Source organism: Mus pahari, chromosome 4 (genome assembly GCF_900095145.1).
Source record: "Mus pahari chromosome 4, PAHARI_EIJ_v1.1, whole genome shotgun sequence".
In the NCBI taxonomy this organism is placed as follows: domain Eukaryota; kingdom Metazoa; phylum Chordata; class Mammalia; order Rodentia; family Muridae; genus Mus; species Mus pahari.
In genome coordinates, this window is record NC_034593.1 from 140552123 (window position 1) to 140574113 (window position 21991).

At 43.6% G+C, this 21991-nt stretch overlaps 1 protein-coding gene across 4 annotated transcripts in view; it reads right to left on the bottom strand.

Annotated features, from left to right (window-relative positions):
* The window catches only part of St6galnac3 (ST6 N-acetylgalactosaminide alpha-2,6-sialyltransferase 3), a 512766-nt gene that overhangs the window by 188736 nt on the left and 302039 nt on the right, over positions 1-21991 (bottom strand). For all 4 annotated transcript variants that reach the window (XM_021196195.2, XM_029538167.1, XM_029538166.1 and 1 more), the window contains one exon: positions 12777-13186. In XM_021196195.2, coding sequence (XP_021051854.1) covers positions 12777-13186 — 410 coding nt within the window. The remainder of the gene's footprint in view (positions 1-12776; positions 13187-21991) is intronic.

Below are 21991 nucleotides of genomic sequence, written 5' to 3' on the forward strand. Positions count from 1 at the left end.
GTGTGTGTGTGTGTGTGTGTGTGGTGTGGTGTGTGTGTGTGTGTGTGGTGTAGTGTGGTGTGTATGATGTGTGTGTGTGTGTGTGTGTGTGTGTGTGTGTGTGTGTAGGTGGGGGGGTTATCTTGATTGAGATAACTAGGGTAGAAAGCCCTGCACACTGTGGGTGCCTGCAATCCCCACCTGGGATTCTGGACTGTATAAAAGTTGAGAATGCAGGCTAAGCTCTAGCCTGTGACAGTCATTGCTTTTGTTCTTCTGACTGTAGCTGTCATGTGACCAGATAGACGCTTCCAAGTCACTGTTGCCATGACCAAGTATGGCTTGAACGATGAGCTAACCAAACCCTTTCCCTCATAAGTTGCTTTTGCAAAAGGATTTTTATCACAGCAACAGGAAAGAAGAGAAAAGAAAAAGAAAGGGAAAACTAAGGTAAATGTGTTGGGGAAGTGACCTTGAATCAGGAGCTATGCCCTGCTCTTCCACGATGACCGGCTAGGCTAGAACACTCACTTCAGTACAAGGACATGCACAACTCAGTTCATAAAGCTTTTATGGGACTCTCAACAAAAAAGAACCACATTAACAGACCATCTACCTTTCTAGAAAATCCTACTACATCTTCTCATATCCCTAATCAATAAAAACCCAAGAAAACCCCAAAACCATGTAGAGAAGTTCTCCAGGGACACTAAATGACCTGTTCATGACAGGAGACGGCGCTGCGCACCCAACCATGCCTTTGCATTAGGTATCCAGTAGTTTCTCTTTTTAATGAAAAAAAAAAATTCAAATTCTAAATATTGAATACTTAATACACTGATTTCCCCCAGACCCTAAATTTTAAGCAGTTCTCTACTTCACAAAGTCTCATTGTTTCTAGAAAAGGCTGTCCATCTTTGTGCCAGTGTCTCAGAGTTTCAACCTTCCAAAAAGATGTTCACTGACTGTGCTTCCTTCCTCTACCTTCTGCATGGGGGAGACATGGAAAAGAATGTTTGAATTTGTTGTCATAATGATGGGCTACCCATCTGGTTGGATGAATCAGACAATGAAGTGTTATTCGTTATCTTAAATCATGGGCATGCATCCAAGATAACTAACTACCTTGTGGGGATAATTCAAGCACCAGAGAAATTACACACCAGCAGAGGCAAGGCTGTGATGGGCACAGTATTCAAACAGTGGCAAAGGGAACTTCAGAGGGATGTAATTGGAAGGAAATGCAGGACAGAGAGGAAGCAACAAGCTTACACATTGTGAGGGAATTAAACACCTGATTGGAAAGCCACAGCAGACTTGAACACACACCCACATGTCCATGCTTCACTCAGGGACAGGACTGAGTGATCATCAGTTCTCTACCTACAGTGATAAAGCACTGCACCCTTACACACTAATGAGCAACATCTGGCACTGGCTGAGGAGGGCCATGACCTTAAGACAGTGACAGACGAAATGACAGTGCTGCACAGGCATTCTACACTGAGCGGAAGGTTCCTCTACCACGAAAGTATCAGAGAAAAGAGTTCTGGACATTTATACAACACTACATCACTGGTAAGAGGCTATCTCTAATATTTAGGCTCATACAACTGAATTTTAGCTAAAATAACTGAATATTACTTTCTTTTCACAGACCCTCTCAGGATGAACCTGGAACCTATGCAGCACTACCTGGCCGTTTCCTAGAAAGACAGAGCTCTTGAGTTGAGGTGTAGTTCAGAAAAGTTAAGTAGGGCACTCCAGCAGGAGCCAAGCACTGAGTGTGGAGTCAACTCCAGGTGTGCCTGAGGCACATGCTTTAGAATCATTGTTCCCCCAACTCAGTATAAGAATGTTGCTGCCCTTACTGGAGAGCAAGTCAATTACCCAATCTAGCCCATGGCATTTTAACTACAAGACCATATATGAAGGGATGAAAATCAGTCAGGGTAGTTACTTAGGCAAAACAGTGTTTCTTCTGAATAACACAACTCCAATCCTAGCATTTCCTAGCTAGCAGTCTCTGCAGGAAGGAACCCACTGTTTTGCATACATTTGAGGCTCTCCCTGAAAGCACTCTTGCTTTGTTTTCCAGCTACTTGTCAGACCCTGTAAAACTGGTTTTACAAGATCACCTAAATCTGTGCATCTTTAGGTCATTCACCACCAAAATATATTGATTATTTATTGTGTAACCTGAATTATTTGAGGTCCTTGGTCTGTATCAGTGGACAAAACAATGAACTCTTCCCTTAGGGAACATTATGTCCTAGTAGGAGATACACACAGAAGAAACAAACAAGGAAGTCAACAAACACATCACAGACTACAGTAGATTTGAAAGGCCATGATGTAAGAGAAGGATACGTGGAACAAGGTAAGAGTCGGGCATGCTGGACAGAAGAAGTCCATGTTTCTGTTTCAGGTGTGCTCCCTGAGCTGGCTCTGCACTACATGGGAGGAAGAGTATGCTGGCAGTGCGCTAGAGTGACAGTAGCCAAGCTAAGCATGCCACGTGTCTAGGGTGACAGAGCAAAGGGAACAAGGTGTTAGTCGGACATACAAATCTAAGAGAGGAAATAAGGGACCAGGACCCCACCAGAAACCCTGGGAGTCGTCAGGCAAGCTTGCCTTGGCTGAGGGTGTGGCTCCAGTGCTGAAGGACTTGTGGGGCACGCACCACATACATCACATGTGGTGGTGACACCCGTGTGTGGTTACAGACCACACAGGACATAGAAGCAAAAGAGCAAGAGGCAAGCTGTGGGCCTGCTTAGTACCTTGTCCCAAACAACTACATTAAAACCAAAAACAGTACAGTGGGCTATGAAGATATGAATTCAATTTTTAAAATATGAAAGAGGGCTATCATAGAGTTTGACCAAAGAGGGTCATGAACTGAATTGTATAAAAGAAATGTTTTCAATAATCTCCCTTCAAGTGTAGGACACAAACCCATCAACCATTTATGAAGAGGACTAGAAGATATAGCTGCCATTTTTTTCTTTTCTCTAGGCTCATCATGAAATTATTTAGTGTTCAAACTGTAATAATTTATAGATTTCCTATCATAGAAGAAAATGTTATGTACGTGCATGTGTGTGTGTATGTGTGTGTATGTATGTGTGTGCATGTGTGTATGTGTGCACGTGTGTGTGTGTGTAGATGTGCGTGTGTGTAGATGTATGTGCGTGTGTGTAGATGTATGTGTAGATGTGTGTGTATGTGTACATGTATGTGTGTAGATTGTGTGTGTGTGCATGTGTGTGTGGATGTGTGTGTGTGTGAGTGTGTGTAGACTGTGTGCGTGCGCTTGTGTGTGTGTGCATGTTTTAGGACAACTAAGAGGCATACCTAGAGAATGAAACCCAGATGCTTTTGCAAGAAGCTTTCGTCCTCTGCTTGGTCTTTGTTTTCGTTTCTGCTCTGGGTAACTGACATTTGCCTCCCGAGGACCAAGCGTGTTGGTGGGTTCAGGTTCTCTGGGTGGGACTGTTCATGAAGCAACTGGCAGCTACGAGAATCGTGAGCGAGATTTTGGAACCTGCTTTACCACTGTTGAGAAACTAAAATAGAAGCCTGCCTTTGAAGAATGGATCTGTCAGTGACTTATTACAAACCCAGCACCCAGCCATGAAAACCCTAGAAAAGGTAACAGATTTGCCAACCTTTGGCTAAGACAGCACGGGTGGTCTCTCTGAATAGAACTGTGGAGACTTTTCTATCAGAATCCAGCCCCACAATTTATCCATTCAACTTTGCTGTGAGCCACCTATATGACATAAAACTGCTCGGAAATTCACTAGTACTTCATAAACAACAAAGGGATTTCTAGGTTGTTTTTTTCGGAAATGGGCATTGAACCTGGGGCCTTCAACACACCAGGCAAGTGCTCTACCACTAAGCTGTTTCTCTGGCTCATAAAAGGGTTTTTGAACTCACAAACGTACTGTGTAGGATTTGTATTCATTTATCCATCCATTAAATATTTACTGGATGACTATTAAGTCAAGCAGTCTATGGTGCTTGGGGAAACAAACGTATAAAGCTGGTACCCTTTCAAGGTGTTTGTGGAGCATCTGATGTGCTTAGACTTAAGCAGCAATGGTGACAGAAAGTGATGGTTTCTATAAAAACCTCAAGCTTATAATGTTATGGGATTTCGGAGCAAACATGCTCTATCTGGGCATGTTGCAAAAGGCTTCATGAAGGAGGTGGCACTTGACTGGGTGATGAAGCATGGCCTGTGTCCATGTGCCTCGTGATGAAAAGGCCAGTCACATAAGAAGCGTCTCTGCAGAAGCACAAAGGCGAGGCAGGTGAGTAGTGACCTGTGTGGGAGGCGGGATGGGTGAGCAGTCATCAGTATGGGAGGTGGGGCAGGTGAGTAGTGACCTGTGTGGGAGGAGGGATGGGTGAGCAGTCATCAGTATGGGAGGTGGGGCAGGTGAGTAGTGACCTCTGTGGGAGGCAGGAAAGACTGTACTGTAGCCACAGCAGTGGAGATAATGGAGGAGGCGAAGTGAGCCATCACTGAGGAGAACCCAAGGAGCCCTGACACCCGAGGGTCCCTTAGTTGGGGAAGGGATGGCATATGGTGAACAGCACACTTTTTTTTACTATTGAGATGGGCACCAGTTCTTCATGACACTGTCCCATGAAGACGGACAAAGGACACAGTGCATCACATAAGTGCCCTGGCTTAAGACCACAGAATCGGGATCCGACTCCAGATTACTAAGGTGATTTGAGAAACAGCTATTCTTGATCTTTGAATGAGCTACTGTTTGTCCTTCTTTCAATACAATCAAAATAGCACATTTTAAAGTGGCCTCCTCAGATGACTGACATCAAGCTGGCTTGGGCTCTCATTCAAAATGCAAACTCTAGAGCCTGGCTCCAGATCCCCCAAGTCAGCAACCAACTGGATTACACCGAAGTCTGGAGCGGACTCTGCTGCCTCAGACAGTCAACTCTGTATTAAGGAAAAGAGCTACACCAAGAACTCTAATTCAATGGAATCTTGTCTATAGCTAAGGAGCAATGTTTCCAGAAGGAAGCGCCCCACAGAGGCAATCTGCGGGCTCCAGCACTCTGTGCATTCTGCAGTGTGCTCTGATGTGACGGTCTAAGCAGTTAGACTCTAGAAGTGCAGATGAACCTAACCACCTAACCAGGAAGAAAGAAAGAAAGAAAGAAAGAAAGAAAGAAAGAAAGAAAGAAAGAAAGAAAGAAAGAAAGAAAGAAAGAAAGAAAGAAAGAAAGAAAGAAAGAAAGAAAGAAAGAAAGAAAGAAAGAAAGAAAGAAAGAAAGAAATTGCTCATTTTTAAAAAGATTTATTTTGCTTTAAGTTAGGCGTGCGCGCGTGGGGCCACATGCGAGTCAGGTGACTATGGTAGTCAGAGACATTGGATCCCCGAAGCAGACATTACAGGGTTGAGCTGTGTGACATGAGCGCTGGGGTCTGAACTTGGGTCTCTGCAAGAGCAGCACCCAACTACTGAGCCATCTCTTCCATCCCCAACTCTATTTTTAAAAGAACACAGAGAAAGAGACTGTTTTGGGCTCACAAATCTTAACTCCCTTAGTGGTGACCTAGTCTTGATTGGTGAGAGAAAGATGGTCTAAGTAAAAAAATAAATATATGCCCAGAAGAAATCCAAATAACAGAAGTGGAGAGTTGAGTGTGAGACAAAGCCTAAAACAAACAAGCACCCCTTAGAGAAAGACTGGAAAGCCCAGTTCTAGACTCCGCCTGTGGCTTGCACAGCGAGCGTCCCACCTCACAGAGGCAACGCCTATGCAGTGCTCAGAAGCCGCTATGTGGAGAGGGATATTCAGTGCAACTGTGTACTGGAACTTTCTACATAGCATAATCTCTCTACTCAACTCTGTCTCTTTCTCTCCTCCCTCTCCCTCTCTCCCACATGTGTGTACATGTGTGTACATGTGTGTACATGTGTGTGTATGTGTGTGTGTGAGAGAGAGAGAGAGACAGACAGACAGACAGACAGAGACAGAGACAGAGAGAGACAGAGACAGAGACAGAGACAGAGACAGAGAGAGTTTTAAATTCACAGAAGTCAGTATGTTATAAACATCCATCCTACGTTGCTGTTACTAAGAGATGCTGTCTTCTAGGGTTTTTAATCTCCAGTATCTGCACATTGCAGAGGTACCTATACAGGCCACTTAATAATGGGAAGGTGGAAGTTCCCCGTGCCTGGATGCTTGTTAGGACGAAGCCACGGTCCTCGGTGCCTGATTATACTTTTGTGACTTGGGAGACCAACAGGCCTGCCCACAACTGCTGTATGAACTCGGTGTTCCTGCCAAAGAAATCCGCTGGGGAAGGGCCATGAAGTCCACTCAGAGAGGAAAAGGTACTTCGGTGCATTTTCAATGACAGTCTTCAAAAGAACAAAAGGAGGAAACACCATTTTTAATACTGTCTGTTCCCTCCAAGGCTTGCTCCACTTTTTGTGTTTCTGTTGGTCCAGGTTTTTCTGAGGCTAGGAGCTGTTTACTGCACGTTAGGGACAGCTAGAGAGCGCTGCCTCTGGAGTCAGCGTACAAGGATCACCCTTTGGCCTTGACTAACTAAGGCAGCTTGTATGCCTTGTTTTTGGCTCTTCTCCTTCCTACACTGTGGTCTTTGAAGCTGTTTGCCTTGGTACAGTGGTAGGGGGAGCTCACAGGGACCCCAGATACTCAGAGGAGACATAAAACACCTCAACCTAGAGTTTGAAAACCCGAGAGGTGTGAATCAATGTAATCTCTAGAGTGAATAGAAGAAACTTTCAAAATTGACCCAGTAGAAAGAGTGAGACCCATGCTACCTATAAGACCCTGGCTAGACAAAGGGGACTGTCACCACTGCATGACAATGAGGGCTGGCACATCTGTGGCTTTTCTTTCTCTCCTGGAGACTGAGTACCAATGATAGAGTTCTCTGGCATTAATGAGTCAGCAAAGAACATGGATATGTACAAAGCAATGTCCCATGCTCTCTGTACTTCCTGGCAGTGGCTGTCATTTCCTCTGCTTCCTAAATGGCCCTTAAAAAAAGTGATTCGCTCTCTCCTCACCCTCTGTACCTGAGGCGGGAACATCATGATGTACAGTTCCATTCACTGCTAACTTTCATTAATTTCACCCATCCCTGAAGGTGGAGCCACACCGCTGCCAGCTAATTACGACCTATTTAGGGCAGCTAAGAGTCCTTTATCAGCCCAGAATTAGCTTTGCTCTTTTAATAGTGACTATAGCTTTCTCAATTATTAGTTAATTAAATAATGTGCCTACATCTGCCGACATGTTTCTGAAGTGGGAAGCAAGTTGCAATTGCCCACCTGCCAGAGGTTAGAGCATAGCGCTTGTGGTGTGCCTGCGGCCTTCTGGGAACTTAATATTCCTCCTGTGTCTATGCACGCCACGCACATACTGTCATCGTTCGGGAGAGAGGCACCATGTGCCACCGACAGTGCAGGAGCACCTCCAGGGGGATTTCATCTTAAGATGTATTAGGGTAAACGCTGGCTGCCAGCACGCTACTGTTATGTATGCATACCAATCATTCAAAAAGGAAGCAAAGAGACATTTTGGTTGGAATGTTTTGAATATAAAAACCTTTCACTCCAAAGGTTTCTGGGAGGCAAGGAAGGTCTGCAGAATTCATAATTCTTGTTTACCAGAATTGATTCAGTAAGAACAACTATAAAGGTGGCCATTGTCCAATGATCAGAGGATTCTAGAGAAAGTGGGCTCATTCATACAGAAGAACTGAGAGTCCTCATCAAGGCTCTCAGGCTCCCCCACAGGGCCACACTGACAGAGAAGCAAAGGACTTTTAGGCAGTAACTAACACACGAACAAATTAATTCTCTTAGGTTTGAAAAAAGTCTCTCAATATACTTAAGGGTTAGTCTAGCATTGTTCCAAGAAGTGCAAGCATTTGAGCAATGCTTCCCCCACAGCACATTTCCTCAGTAAGGAATCTCATAAGGAAGAGGAAGCCTCCGGGAAAAGGAAAATATACCGAGCTAACATGTATTTATCTGGGGTGGGGAGGTGACAGTGGCAGCTCATACCCATGCACGTACCACAGAGAGTGGGGAGGCCAGGGAACAACTGGCAAGAATCAGTTCTCTCTGTCTACACACTGGGTCCCAGAGATCGAACTCTGCCCTCTGGATTGGAGGTAAACATCTTTATCCACTGAGCCATCTCACCTGCCCAAGGCTGTATTTTTCAAACAGAACTTTGATGACTGAAGAAAAGAAACTAAGAAGTATTTTCCTTCAAGAAACTGAATCTAATAATATCTCTCTATAAAAAAATCATCTTAAATAACAGTGAATTTAACATTTTAAGTCCATGTATTGACAGTGACATGATCTCTCTGTTGAATTGGGGGTATTGTCTCAGTGGTACAGTGTTTGCCTGTCATGTCAAAGGTCATGCGCTTTATCTCCACCAAACATATATAAGATGAAAATGATACTTGCTGATGAATTCTGACAGTAAGAGTAGATGGACTGAAACAGCATTACAACAAAAGTAGATTTAAATAGACGTCTGATTCCCAAGTCCACTGTGTGTGTGTGCCTATGTATGCACAGGATAGCACCCACCCCTAGTTACTTGAGAGGGGAATATTGCAAGCTTTGGGGGACACATCCCAGCCCACACCAAGTGAATGCAGCCTTATGGATTTAGCACCCATACCTGACCTTCAAACATCTTCGATGCACAGTTCCCCTAACAGGCTGGCAATGATCACATAGCTGATTCACCATTACTTGAAGCTTACCGTGTGTGTATTGTAAGGTAGAGGAAATGGGGATTTTGATTGGCAGACTGCCAGACAGAAGACATGGCTGTAAGACACTGTAAGACTTGTATGTTAAAGTAAAAGTCTGGTGGGCCTGGGTTAGAATGGAAAGACTGCATTTGAACATCATGATGACCTTATTTACAGACAACACACACACAGCATATATTGGTTATAGTCTATCTCTGCCCCGCTCTAAAGGCCAAGAAAGAAAAACCCAGCCTTGCAATGGCGGATGCCACAGTATTGTGGTTGTGTTCTTTTAGCAACTAAGAGGATCAAGGCTCTTTGGCAAATGTCAGAATATGGGCAGGAAGGTATGGGTGGATAAGAGCTGAAGACCCAACAGTACTAGGAAGGAGAAAAACTATGCAACATGAAGAGGTTCCCAAAGGCTAAAATAAGACATTCGGAGCATAAGTTATGCTTTAAAATAAACTGAATGACTAAAATACAGACACATGTGACTGTTAGTCAGCATGTAAGTACAAGAAGTTATAAACATGTAAGCCAGTGCAGAGGATGCCAAGGCACTGATGCATCGGAACCCGTCAGTAAGAGGTGGTGCTGTCTTCTACGTCCTGGTAACCAAATGAGGCCAACTTTCTCTCTATAAAAAGAGGAGATAAAACACCACCGTTTTGTAACCCTAATAAGCTCTTGACTCTAGACAGTTACCATTAGTGGTTTCTACCATAAAAAGAGAAAACTGTAAGGTATACTTCCTTTACAAGTATCACATGATGCTCTTGGCAAAGGAATAAATACTAATTGGATCTGAGTTTAGGCGTTCTCAATGCATATAAACTGACGTGGAAGAAGTAACATGAGGTGAAGTTAATAAAACTAAGTAGATGGTAAAACACCCAGGTGGCTAGGTTTCTTCAATGAAAAGTGGTGTAGGGAAACGGCTTCATCTGTAAATACACACACACTGGAAATACACCATGCAATTATCATACACGGGCCATATGCTAATGCTTGAATCACATGTACCAGGTAACTGTCAACCACCGCAAGCCAAGGAAATACATAATGCTATCAAGGGCATGTTTGCATTTCCATGTACAATGTGGGTTTTTCTTTTGTCTTTTAAAACATGCAGTAATATTTAAGGATGGAACACAACAATGAGGTGTGAGGTTTGCTTTAAGATACTGGGCTTGGGGAAGGAGACAGCGTGTGGGATCCTGCTGTACTAAGACTGCTCACGAGTTAGTAACTCCTCAGGCTGAGGGCTGGCTCTACAGAGACGAAGGCACTACCAGGCTCTGCTCTGCAAGTTTGACATTTTCCCTACAACAAGTTTTTAAAAGATATTGTTGAGGCTGTGACTCTGGCTATGTTTAAGAACCATTACTGCAACCCAAGCCTCAGTTGAAATCTCCAAAACACACATAAAAGCTGGCATGGCCCTGAATGTCTAAAACCCCAGAACTGATTCCTGTGAGCCACTGCATGGTCAGCTTCGCTGAAAATGTAAGCTCTGGCTCAAGAAAAGACCACGTCTCATACAATAAGTGACCAGAGTTCCACTGCCGGTTTCCACCTGTGTGCATGTGTGTTATACATATCCACATACTCAGAGATATTGCTTGAGGTTTGTCACTGTGTGCCAGAGAACGACGGAAATCATTATATTCAGCACATGCAAAGCTAAATTTAAGTCCTGGTAGAGATGGAAGCCTTTGAGGTCTTGTGGCCAACAGCAAGCTAAGCAGCCTGACTCTAACTGTGCACTTTAATGCCCTGTCCATGGTAGCTAGGGAAATGACACTAAGTAGAAAAGGAAAAAGAAAAAGAAAAAAGAAATAAAGAAAAATGTACCATAAAATCAATTTAATGTTTAAAAGAAACTTAGCTTTTGTAACCCTGTTGATAGATATCTGCAAATTAACCTTGCCAAGACAGCAATAAGCAGCTTTTCCCATCATAGACATAGAAAACACCTCCCGATGCTACTTGCTAATTGTTCTACAACCTCACATCTGTTACAGTGCCTCTGAAAGCTCACAGCAAAGGCCAACATGCATGAGCGCCACCACCAAACAGCCCACTAAGTTCTTCTCTGATACCCCCAAATGATCCCCAGGCGTATCGTTATAACTGAGGGATACCCTAAGGGATAGCTGTAATGAAAAACCAAATACATCTAATTAATTGCATGGCTCGGGGCTAGTGAGAGACCAGAGGTTTCGGGAGCCCCTGGAGGATAGTCACATTTGTACAGAATGGTGATACATGTGAGTGCAGTTCTTGCAAACACCAGATCTGCCTATTTCCATCGCCCGTCTCTTTGAATGGCTCATGCCACATTAATTTAGATCTAACTTTCAAGAATCTTCTTGCAGATGAGGGGCTCCTGTCACAGTGTTGCTCTGTTTTGCATTTCAGGTGAAGGTGTATTTTAAGAGCTCAGAAGTAGAAAATGCTAAGTGAAAATCAGCCCACATTATCAATAGGACCATTGGTCCACCAGAGAGAGGGAGGGAGGGAGGGAGGGAGGGAGGGAGAGAGAGAGAGAGAGAGAGAGAGAGAGAGAGAGAGAGAGAGAGAGAGAATATGAATGATGCTATTTATTAAGAAAGGTAAAAAGGCACTCTTTTGGGTGGAAGTGGGGGATAGTAAGCTGGAAATACAGACCACAGAAACCTCCCCACCAAGACTGGTAACTCATAACAAGCACTGAAATTACACCTGGAGACAGCAAAACCCAACTCCCCACAAGCACATCTCCAATGCTTACAACTTCCTATTCAATAATATTGAGTAGTAAAAGACAGGCATGCATATTAAGGAAATCGGAATGTTAGTACTGCAATTATACTTGAAGCTCAATTTATTCATGGTATTGCACAAATAAGCAAAATTCACATATAATTTAAAACTCCAGGCATAGGTTTCCCAATCTTCTTCAGCAATTCTTTATTAGCGAGAAACATCAGCCAAGATTGATCGGTTTGTCATTTTGCTTCCCTCGCTTGTACTGGTTGTCTTTGTAAAGAGACGGAAAAACCAGCAGACGACAGAGCTGCCTGAGAGGTTTGGCTATGAAGGAGCTAGGAGAAGAAGAGGAAGATGGGGAAGGGAGGAATGAGAGGAAGGTTCAAGCAAAGAGAGTGGGGACAGGGTCCAGGACAGGAAAGCATACACGACACACAAAGGTAGTTTCGGTTTTGGATAAATGAGTGAAAGGTATTTATACTGTCTATCTCTTTACGAACCCTAATCCTGATGGTTAAGAAGTATATAATTTCCTTTTTTAAAAGACTTATTTATTTATTTATCTTATGTGTGTGAAGACACTGTAGCTGTCTTCAGACACACCAGAAGAGGGCATTGGATCCCATTACAGATGGCTGTGAGCCACCATGTGGCTGCTGGGAATCGAACTCAGGACCTCTGGAAGGACAGTCAGTACTCTTAACCATCAAGCCATTTCCCCAGCCCCAGTAATATGTAAGTTCAGTACAATATTCTGCTTAGTGTATTGGATACTAATGTGCAGCATTCAAGAACACAGGGTACATATGAAGCTGTGCAATCATTAGAAGGTCAGTTGTCTGTTCTATCTCTGATCTCAGAGGGGAGGAGGAGCCACAATGTCCATGTGTTAAAATCCTGAAATTCCTGAATATTTCTGTAGTAAAGATTCTCCAAGACAAAAATCCAATTGAATCAATATCAGACTGAGCTACATAGGAAGAGACCTAAAGACATCCTAGAGAACTAGCCACCATTTCTCAGGGCCTCAAACCTATTAAAATGGAGAGAACAGAAGGCAGTGTAGGCAGAATCAATGGGACCTCCATGTCGGCGCATGATGTAATCATAATGATCGGAAACTCTGAGTGGTCTATTTAAAAAATAACTCTGTTCACTTGACAGCCAGCAGAGGGACTCGGCTAAGATGCACCATAAAAGACAGTAAAAGTCGACTAGGCTGTTTCAGGGGACTCACCTGTCCTTCCCAGTCTCATCCTTAAACACTCTATCGCAGTGAGTCATCTGCTTCTCTGTGGTCACGTAGATCTGCGCGTTCGGATAGGCATCGACCGTCTTCTTTAACATGTTATACACGATGCCGTTACCATCCTTCCTCATGTTACGGAAAGGGCCCCAGATGACGTAAATGGTCCTGCTTGCTTCCTTGAAAAAATAGTCGGGATTTTTCAGCAAGAGAGGGACACTGGTATGTGACACAACTCGGACCATTGTCATGTAGCCGACATCTTCCTCAAAACCCTTGGTTGGGGCGTTGTTCATTCTCCAGATGCAGGATGCGTGGTCTATCTCTTCCCCGACCTTCTGCCCGACCATTTGACCTGAATTTGACACGATGGCACAATGGTTACAGTTCAGTTGCAAAGGCTGAAAAAGAGAAAAATGAAGAGTGTGGTGACATGAGTTCTTGAGGAACCAAAATGTCACTACTGTACAATTAATGAGCATGGAGTTATCTCTGACACATCTCTATCCTACAGTCTCTGCTACAGGTGTAGCCTTTATTGGATCTGTACTTTTATTAGAAAAGTAAATACTTCCTGTTGAAAGGATGATTTGACTTTCTGTATCCCTATGCTAGCTTAAAATTATGTGAAGAAACAGTCATTCCTTTTCTCTCTAAGTGATGAGTTTTATACATTTAGAACCATAATTTCCAGTGACATAAGAAAGTATGAAGCTATTGCTAGGATAAGGGTGGTGGCTACAAAAGAAACTCCAGTGGTACATACCAAGTCATGCATTTTGACCTTTGGTGGTATGTATGCATGGGTAGGTGGCAGCTGATAATAATGTGAAGAAGACACAGCCAAGACCCACTTAAAACAGCCGAAGTCTTATGCTGATGTTTAAAGATCCCCCGAGTCATCCCATTAATGTGCCTCTGGGCTTATGTTGGTTTTACATGGGCCTCTCTTGAGAACATGGAGAGACATGCATGAAGTTGTTAGAGACTGAATATGTCTGCATGGAACTAATGAAGACTTGGAAGCAAAACACTGACGTTGAGGGTGAGTAGTTAATACCAGCCCCAGCGGGTGAGCCAAGCCCACACCTTCGAAATCTGGATCCTCTGACTTAGAACTTCTATATCTTCTAAGTCTAGAGCTCCTTTATTTTAGATTTATTTTATTATTATTTCTTCATTATTTATGTGTGTGTGTGTCGATATGTGAATATATTCATGCAAATGGCTGTGGTGACCAAGAGAAGAGGTAAAGTCCCTTCAGTGCTTATAGGCTATTGTAACATACTTGATGTAGGCACTGGGAACCAAGCTAAGGTCCCCTGCAAGAGCAGAACACATTCTAAGCCATCTGTTAGTCCACTAAATATCAGTCTTCTAACTCACACTAAGGGCTCACTGCTATCAGCATTATCCTGTTTCCTTGGCTTCTGAAATAACCACACACATTACTTTTGCTATTTCTTTCCCCCAGGAAGACATTACTCCATCTTCAAAACTGAAAAAGAAATGCTTTGGCGATATTCATCCTTCTCATCCACCGTAAGATTACATGCTTTTGGTACTGAGCTTGAACTCAAATGTATTTTGTACCTACTGGAAACAGCTCCTCTCACACAGGGTCCTGCCCCATCTTTACCCCTGTCCTATCTGCTGCCATCTAGACCGTGAACTCCTGTAAGATAATGCCTTGCCTCTGACTTCAACAGGGATGTATTAGCAGCTCAATTTGTTAAAGTAGAAAATGAAAGATATGGGTTTAAAATAATCAATTAAGAGTCTGAGCACTTTATATCCTTTTTTTTTTAATCCTTAGAGATCAATTTGTGGTACCCAAGTATTCTCAGAGGTATGGTCTTCCACTTGATTTACCAGGCTATACTCTTAGAGAAAATTGTTTCTCCCTCCACAGCAACTAAAACCTGTTCGTATTGCTAGGGATGGACAGGGAAGAGAAGGGGACCTAGGAATAGTTGTGGGTGAGGGTCTATACAGTTGAAATACACATGACACTCTCTAAGAAGTAATTTTTTAAAAAGAAAATTGAGCTAAATACTAGGAAGAAACAGACTTCCCCGTTTAGTTTAGATCTGTTGATTTAGGTGAAAGAGAAATGCAATCAAGAGAAAGGTCAGCTAATCAGCAGGCTCAGTCCAGCTGTGGCAATCAAGCTACAGAAAAGACAGCAGGGGAAGCAACTCAGAAAAGCCATTCGGACAATCACCACACAGTTGCCTCTGGTCACCTTTCCTGTTGTTGGCACTCTACCCAGCAGTTTCCGGGTGCCTACCACACAGCAGGTACAGTTCCAAGAGTTACGGCTGAGGTAAGAAATCATTCACAAGAATTCCTAATGGAATGAAATGCACGTTTAAATTGTACATGTTCTAGACATGCACACAATAAACACGCCAGCATCCTGCACAATATATTAGATGGTGATCAGTTCACAAAAGAAATTTATGCAACATGGAAACGTCAGAGGTGCGCAGTACATGTGGGTGTGTCTGTGTGTGCATGTGTGTCTGTGTGTGCATGTGTGTCTGTGTGTGCATGTGTGTCTGTGTGTGCATGTATGTCTGTGAGTGCATGTGAGTGTGTCTGTGTGTGCATGTGTGTCTGTGAGTACATGTGAGTGTGTCTGTGTGTGCATGTGAGTATGTCTGTGTGTGCATGTGAGTGTGTTTGTATATGCATGTGAGTGTATCTGTGTGTGCATGTGTGTCTGTGTGTGCATGTGAGTGTGTCTGTGTGTGCATGTGAATGTGTCTATGCATGTGAGTGTATGTGCATGTGAGTATGTCTGAGTGTGCATTGGGAACAATGAAGAAATGTCAGAAAGGCACTGCTGAGAGAGTGTACAGCTGAGGTAAAATCACTGGCCATGAAGGGTTACTGAGTGGAAATGACTCAAAGACATCACCAAGGCCGACTCCAGTGTGGGTGGCAAAGCAAAGCTACTGCTGCTGATCCTTTGAAGCAGGAGATGGCGATGAAGAAGCACTCAGCAGAGCCCATGCAGACAGCAAGTAGGCACTGGGTGCAGAAAGGAGGCCTCTGGGCATTACTTGTGACCCCTGGCTTCCTGTGCAGTGGAGAGCTTTGACAAAGAGAAATGGATGACCTGAAATGTTTCTTAACAACTTTGACTATTACAAGGAAAGTCGGATCATAAGAGAAGAAGGTTGAAACAGGGAGAGCAGGTGATTGCTCCCACAGAGAAGAGAGGGTGATGAGAAGACAAGAGGTGGTACGGAAAAGCAGGGAGGCCAACAAGCTTCTGGGTACATTCTGGGTTGGTCCAGGTACTGAATGTGTAAAAAGCTGGTGTGAGGGGAGACGAGTGAAGAGTAACTTCAGGATTCTGCCACAGCCGCTCCAGACTAGCACAGCGTCCAGCTAGGAGGAGAGGAAGGTTTCTAGGAATAAAACCAGGGAGGAAAATCAAGAGTCTGTTTCCAGGGTAGGTGGGGGGAAGATGCCTGAAGCAAAAACCACTACAGTATGACTCTTAACAAATCTACTCAAACTGCTTTAAATGGTTTTCCTACCTTGATTATTAACGAAGTATGGGCTCACTATGCAAAACTTAAAAAGTTAAAGTTATTCAGATTTCTAGTACTCAACAATGATCACACATATTTCACCGCATTGTCCTTTGTCTATGTGAGCTGTCGTAGAAAGGGCTGTTGTGTAAAACATTAGATTTACACAATTAGGCATCTTTGGTTTTCTTCTGTTTTCATGTTGGTCTTTCCCATATCAGTAAATAATCCTTAGAAAAGATTTTAGTACCTGCACATTGCTCAACTACATAGATATGCCATAATGTATATATCTGCTCACTCTGGAAATCCAGCTATTGCTTGATTTATTTTCTACTATTTACAAGTACTTTGATAAACATCTTTGTACATCCTGGAGTATTTTGGAGCCAACAGTCACTATGTTTGATTAACTTGTTTCCTTTGGTCTCTTTACTGCTGTAGCATGTACACACTGGTAAAGGCATCCGTGTAAGTTGTCACAACTAAGAATCAGAAAAAGCATGACCTGTTAGACTCACACGCATCCATTTGAGAGATGCCTTAAAGCACTACAATCGGGCTGCAGAGATAGATGGCTCAGCTATTCCAAGTGCTTCTTGCTCTTGCATAGAGCAGTGACTCAGTGCTCAGCACCCATATGAGCAGTGACTTGGTGCTCAGCACCCACATAGTGGATCAACCATCTGGATCTCTGGTTCCATGGGATCCTGTACCTGATTTTGGCCTCTGTGGGCAGTTGGCATGCACATGGTAGACTTCTAAAACACATGCATGCACACAGATACAATAAAAAATACATACTTTCACAAATACCTATGTGGTCAACAGGCATGGTTGCAATCCAAGCATTTGAGAAGCAGAGGCAGGAGGATCGTGAGTTCAAAGCCATCCTCAGTGACCTAGAAAGCCTGAGGTTAAGCTGGGACGCCCGATACACTACCACACAAGCAAGTGTGTGATAAAGAACTTGCATATCACCTTGACAAACTGCAGCGAGCAGCACAAAGACCAGACACTAAGTTAGAAGAAGTCCAAAGTGGAGGAATATATTAGGACACATAAACATAGGTTCTAGACCAGCTCTACCACAAACACTCTCTTAAATAAAGGCTCAAGAGAGTGACTTTGGGGATCAGGTGTGGTCTAAGGTGTTTTCTTGTCCTTTAGAAGCCAACACTCTTTCAGACAGCATGGACAAGCACGATCTTTTTTCAAGTTTTGGTAGGGCTTGACAGCCATTACTCAGCCATTACTCATGACCATTGAGAATCCTGCACATCACGTCTATTACATACCGAGTGTCGCAGGGTTTGCTCCAACACCACCACTGTGCACATGGGCAGCGTGATCACATTCCACTGTTCATTCCAACAAGGTCCTTAAGTGGGCAATAAAACCATATTTGGGGTACAGCCTGCACAGAGCTAAAAATCATCAAGAAAAGCCCTGGATGTGTCCTGTAAAATGTGGCAGTTTGCATTGGATTTCCCCAGCCATTAGGATGAATTAGCCAGTTCTGCTGTGACATGGCTTCATTTAGCTAATAAGAATCAGCAGGCTGGTCTCACTTGACAATTGTAACCTCTGAAAGTGATCCATTTAGACATCCCAATCTGTTCCGTGACAATGCTGGGAAGCCACAGCTGTGCAGATTATGAGGTCAGCAGCTGACTAACAACTCAAGGGCCAACAACGGGGCCAACAGTTTGTTGTTTATGTGAAAACTATGTGCGGGAAGGAGAACAGGGTTTTCTCTGCAGTAGCTTCGGTTGTAGATGATGTTTTTACTAACCATGTCTTTTCACTGTTGACTGGATGACCGAGTCACCCTGAATTGTGTCTTTAGAGGCTTCCCCTTGTGCATTATTGGCCCCAGTCCTAGTTCTCTGACTTCCTAGGCAAGGCACACATTCTCAGAGCTCCACTGACCAGAGCACAATGGCAGAAGACCAGGAGCTGATATGTAACACCTTCCAAATCAGAACTGCAAGCTCCAAGCTGCCAGAAGACTTAGAATGATCCCTGGCATGCATCCATGTGTTTGAAGGAACCGTCAAACTACTGTGATCCATGATGAAAGGAAAGAAGAGGCCACGTACTCGTTGTTGGCCAGTCGAGACCCGCCTCACCTGGTCAAACCCATCTCTTTTGTTAGCTCTGTCCCCGTGTCTTTTGATCTCAGCTTTCTTTGTTAAGAGCATTGCTGCTTCTCTGCTCGTTCATGTTTGATTTGGGAGGTTGAGTACAAATGTATTACACACGTCTCCGTGGCTTGGTTCTGCCTCAGTAACCGGTGCCGCTCTCTTCCTAGATCGAGGGCCTGGATTTCCTGAGATGTATGTTAAGACTTATCTGGTTCAATTCATCAACCTTCATCTTAATTTCAAATTCTTTTCAGTTGAATTGTCTCTACTTTTTTTTTTCCATTAAAAATAATACACCCTTGGATTTTTTTTTCCTGTATCAGAACATCTTTTAAAATCTTTTGCTTGGGTGAAGAGCAGATAAATTTAACTAATCCCTTTCTGGCAGCTATACTGCTGTTAAAGAAAACCCACCAGTGGGGGAAGGTTGAAGTGCTTGCTTGGAGTTTAATATTCTGGGATTAATGTAAACGATTAAAAATGATAGGCTTGGTGATACATGCCTGTAATCTCAGCACTGAAGACACAGAAGCAGGCACTCATACAGAGCTCACTGGCTTAGCCTACTTTGTGAGCACCAGCCTCCCTGACCTGTCTCTCTCTCTCTCTCTCTCTCTCTCTCTCTCTCTCTCTCTCTCTCACACACACACACACACACACACACACACACAGAGGAAAAAAACACACACACACATGCCAAACACTTCATTTTATTTGAGATCTAAATTACTGACTTATAAAATAGCAACAAACCTATATTTGTTTTAGGCATCTCTTCCTCTTGTAAAACTATATCAACTCCAAGCCATTATACTTGGCTATAAGCACTCAGTTGGGCAACAGTTCAGTTTGGTGATATCTATTGGACAACTGAATGATTTCTCCATCCGGTTACTCTGCACAAGGTGCTCTGAAGGACTGATCGTTTTGAGTTCTAATCTTTGATCTCTGTACCCAGCTCTGGTGTGTGTGGAAAGTTCTGTAGTCAGCTCCATCCATCCCAAGCTGTGTCAGAGGTCTAAGGGCTTGCCTGGAAAAGCAAGACATCTCCCACCAAAATGATCCTTGGTATTTCGTCTTCTACAAGGAAGAATTACTTCTGCATTGTTGACTGGGGCAGAGGAGGCAGATGAGCCCACAAGAGGAAAACAGTCTGAGAAAATATGAACACAGCTGTCCATTCTAGCTGTGACTGACACCTGCCATGATTCAGGCCTTTGGGTAGAACCACCCATCCTGGCCATGACTGATGCCCGTCATGATTCAAACCATCTCTTCAGCATTTATTAGGTTTATCAAACTTGATCTTCAAAATGGGTGTTTTAGTCTGTTGACTTGTTTGTCTTTCAGGCATTGTGTTACTATGTAGCCCTGGTTAACTTGGAACTCATTGTGTAGACCCAGCTGGCCTAGAATTTGCAGCAATCCTCCTGCCTCTGTCCCCTGGGTTATCAGAAGACAGGCCCGAGCCACTATGCCAAGATTTCAAAACAGACATTTTATTTTGAGACAGAGATTAGCTATACAGCCTTAGCTGGCCAAGAACTCTCTATATAGACCAGGTTAGCTTCAAAATGAGAGAAATTCTTCAGTCTTTGCTTCCTAAGTGCTAGGATTTAACAAGCAGTCCCTAAAAATCGATTTTCTTTTTATTTAGCTGATTTTCATTCTCTGTTATAAAATTGAATAAATCAAGATGTCCAATGGATACTAGATAGCTTTCTTAATACAAAAAGAGGCATGTGTTGTCTGTCATGAATTATGCTCACAGCAGTAACAAGAAATGAGGCATTAGTATATCCTATATATTAATATAGTTGACTAATACAATAATCATATATATATATATATATATATATATATATATATATATTTCTAATCTCACTCAGCACCATGTTAAAATCTACTCACTCATAGGGCAGGAGAGCAAGCTTGCCTGGTAAAGTGCTTGCTATGCAAGCATGAAGAACTGATTGATTCCCTAGGATGACACAGACAGTAAGAAAGTAGATGTAGAGACTTATGTTCTAATTCCAATGCCAGGGAAGTGACCTGAGGTGTGACCCTGAGCTCAATAGCTGGACTAGAATACATGGTTAAGTTCCAAGACAATCAGACTGGGAGAGACTGCCTCAGAACAATGTGGACAGTTCCCTAGGAACTACACCCAAGGGGGAACTTTGATGTCACACACAAGTACACACAGAGAAATGCATACTTCCCCAACAGGTACATGCCGGAACATGCGCCCACGTGTACACAGAGATGCATGTAGGCACACACTCACAAAAAAGTTGAATGCGTGGCCAAGCAAGAGTTTCCTGGAAGTAAGGCAGAGTTGTGGCTTGTGTTTCATCCTCTCCCATGCCCTGCCGGGGGATGGAGAGTTCCCCGGAGAGTCTCTGGGGCACGCCTATGAAGGAAGCAACTTCTCTTCCCCTGCAATAGCCCTTCCATTTTGAATATGGCTAAAATTTTAATCCGTCATAAACTAGTCATGAGCACTTGATTATGTTCTGGATGGCCCTTTACATCTGTTTACACAATTTGCTTTCAAACCATTCTTCTGAAAGAGCAGTGAGTTGTATTTTTTTTTTTTTCTTCCTTCTAACAAGGAGAGTGCTATCAATGTCTGGGAGAAAAACCAAAAGCGCGGCAGCAGATGCTGCTGCTGGAAGCTGTTCTCCATCACCTAGGAATCCCTCCCCTTCCCAAAGCTTCCCTCCTGTGCACCCTCTTCAGACAAGCATGTGGCTGAGAGGTCAAGTTATTCTTTAACTCCGGAGCCACTCCCTCCTCCAGACATGAAGATGCCCTACTTACACTGAAGGCTTTTCAGCATGTGTATTTCCGATTTCATTCCTGTATTATAAGCATGTGCATGTGACAGGCACAAAACTGGCTTGTTTTTTAAAAGCAGAAGACTGCAAGCACAGGCGAATAAATTCCCTGAAAAGGTCCGGGCTCTAGAAAGGTGAGAGGGAGGCATGGCATGTGTGCTCTTCTATCTCTGTGAGCTCAGGGTGCTGTAATAAGCAGCCTTGGCTCCCTGAGTTTGTACAATGTGTACCAAGTATGGAGACTCTAGACATCACTTTACCATTGCATTTCCAGTGGTTCCTCGTTTGGTTAAAATTGAAGTGGAGGGGAAGGGAAGGAAAGGAAGAAGAGAGGTGATCAGAAGTAAGAAAGGAAAAACAGGAAGGAATGGAGAGAAGTAAGGGAGGGAGGGGTTGGGGACAGAGGTAGGGAAGAAGGGAAGTCCACAGCAAATAGGTCGCTTGCCCTTACGGGCATTTTACCTGTAAAGAGTTAACCCTTCCACATCCCTGCTCCTGTTGGCCTACACCAAACCTAATATGAGTGTACACACATTGGACACCCCTGCTGTCTTTACCCAGGTGGGTAGGCTAGCTCACTTCACATGAGTGTATACACACTGGACACACCTGCTGTCTTCACCCAGGTGGGTGAGGTAGCTCACTTCACATGAGTGTGCACACACTGGACACAC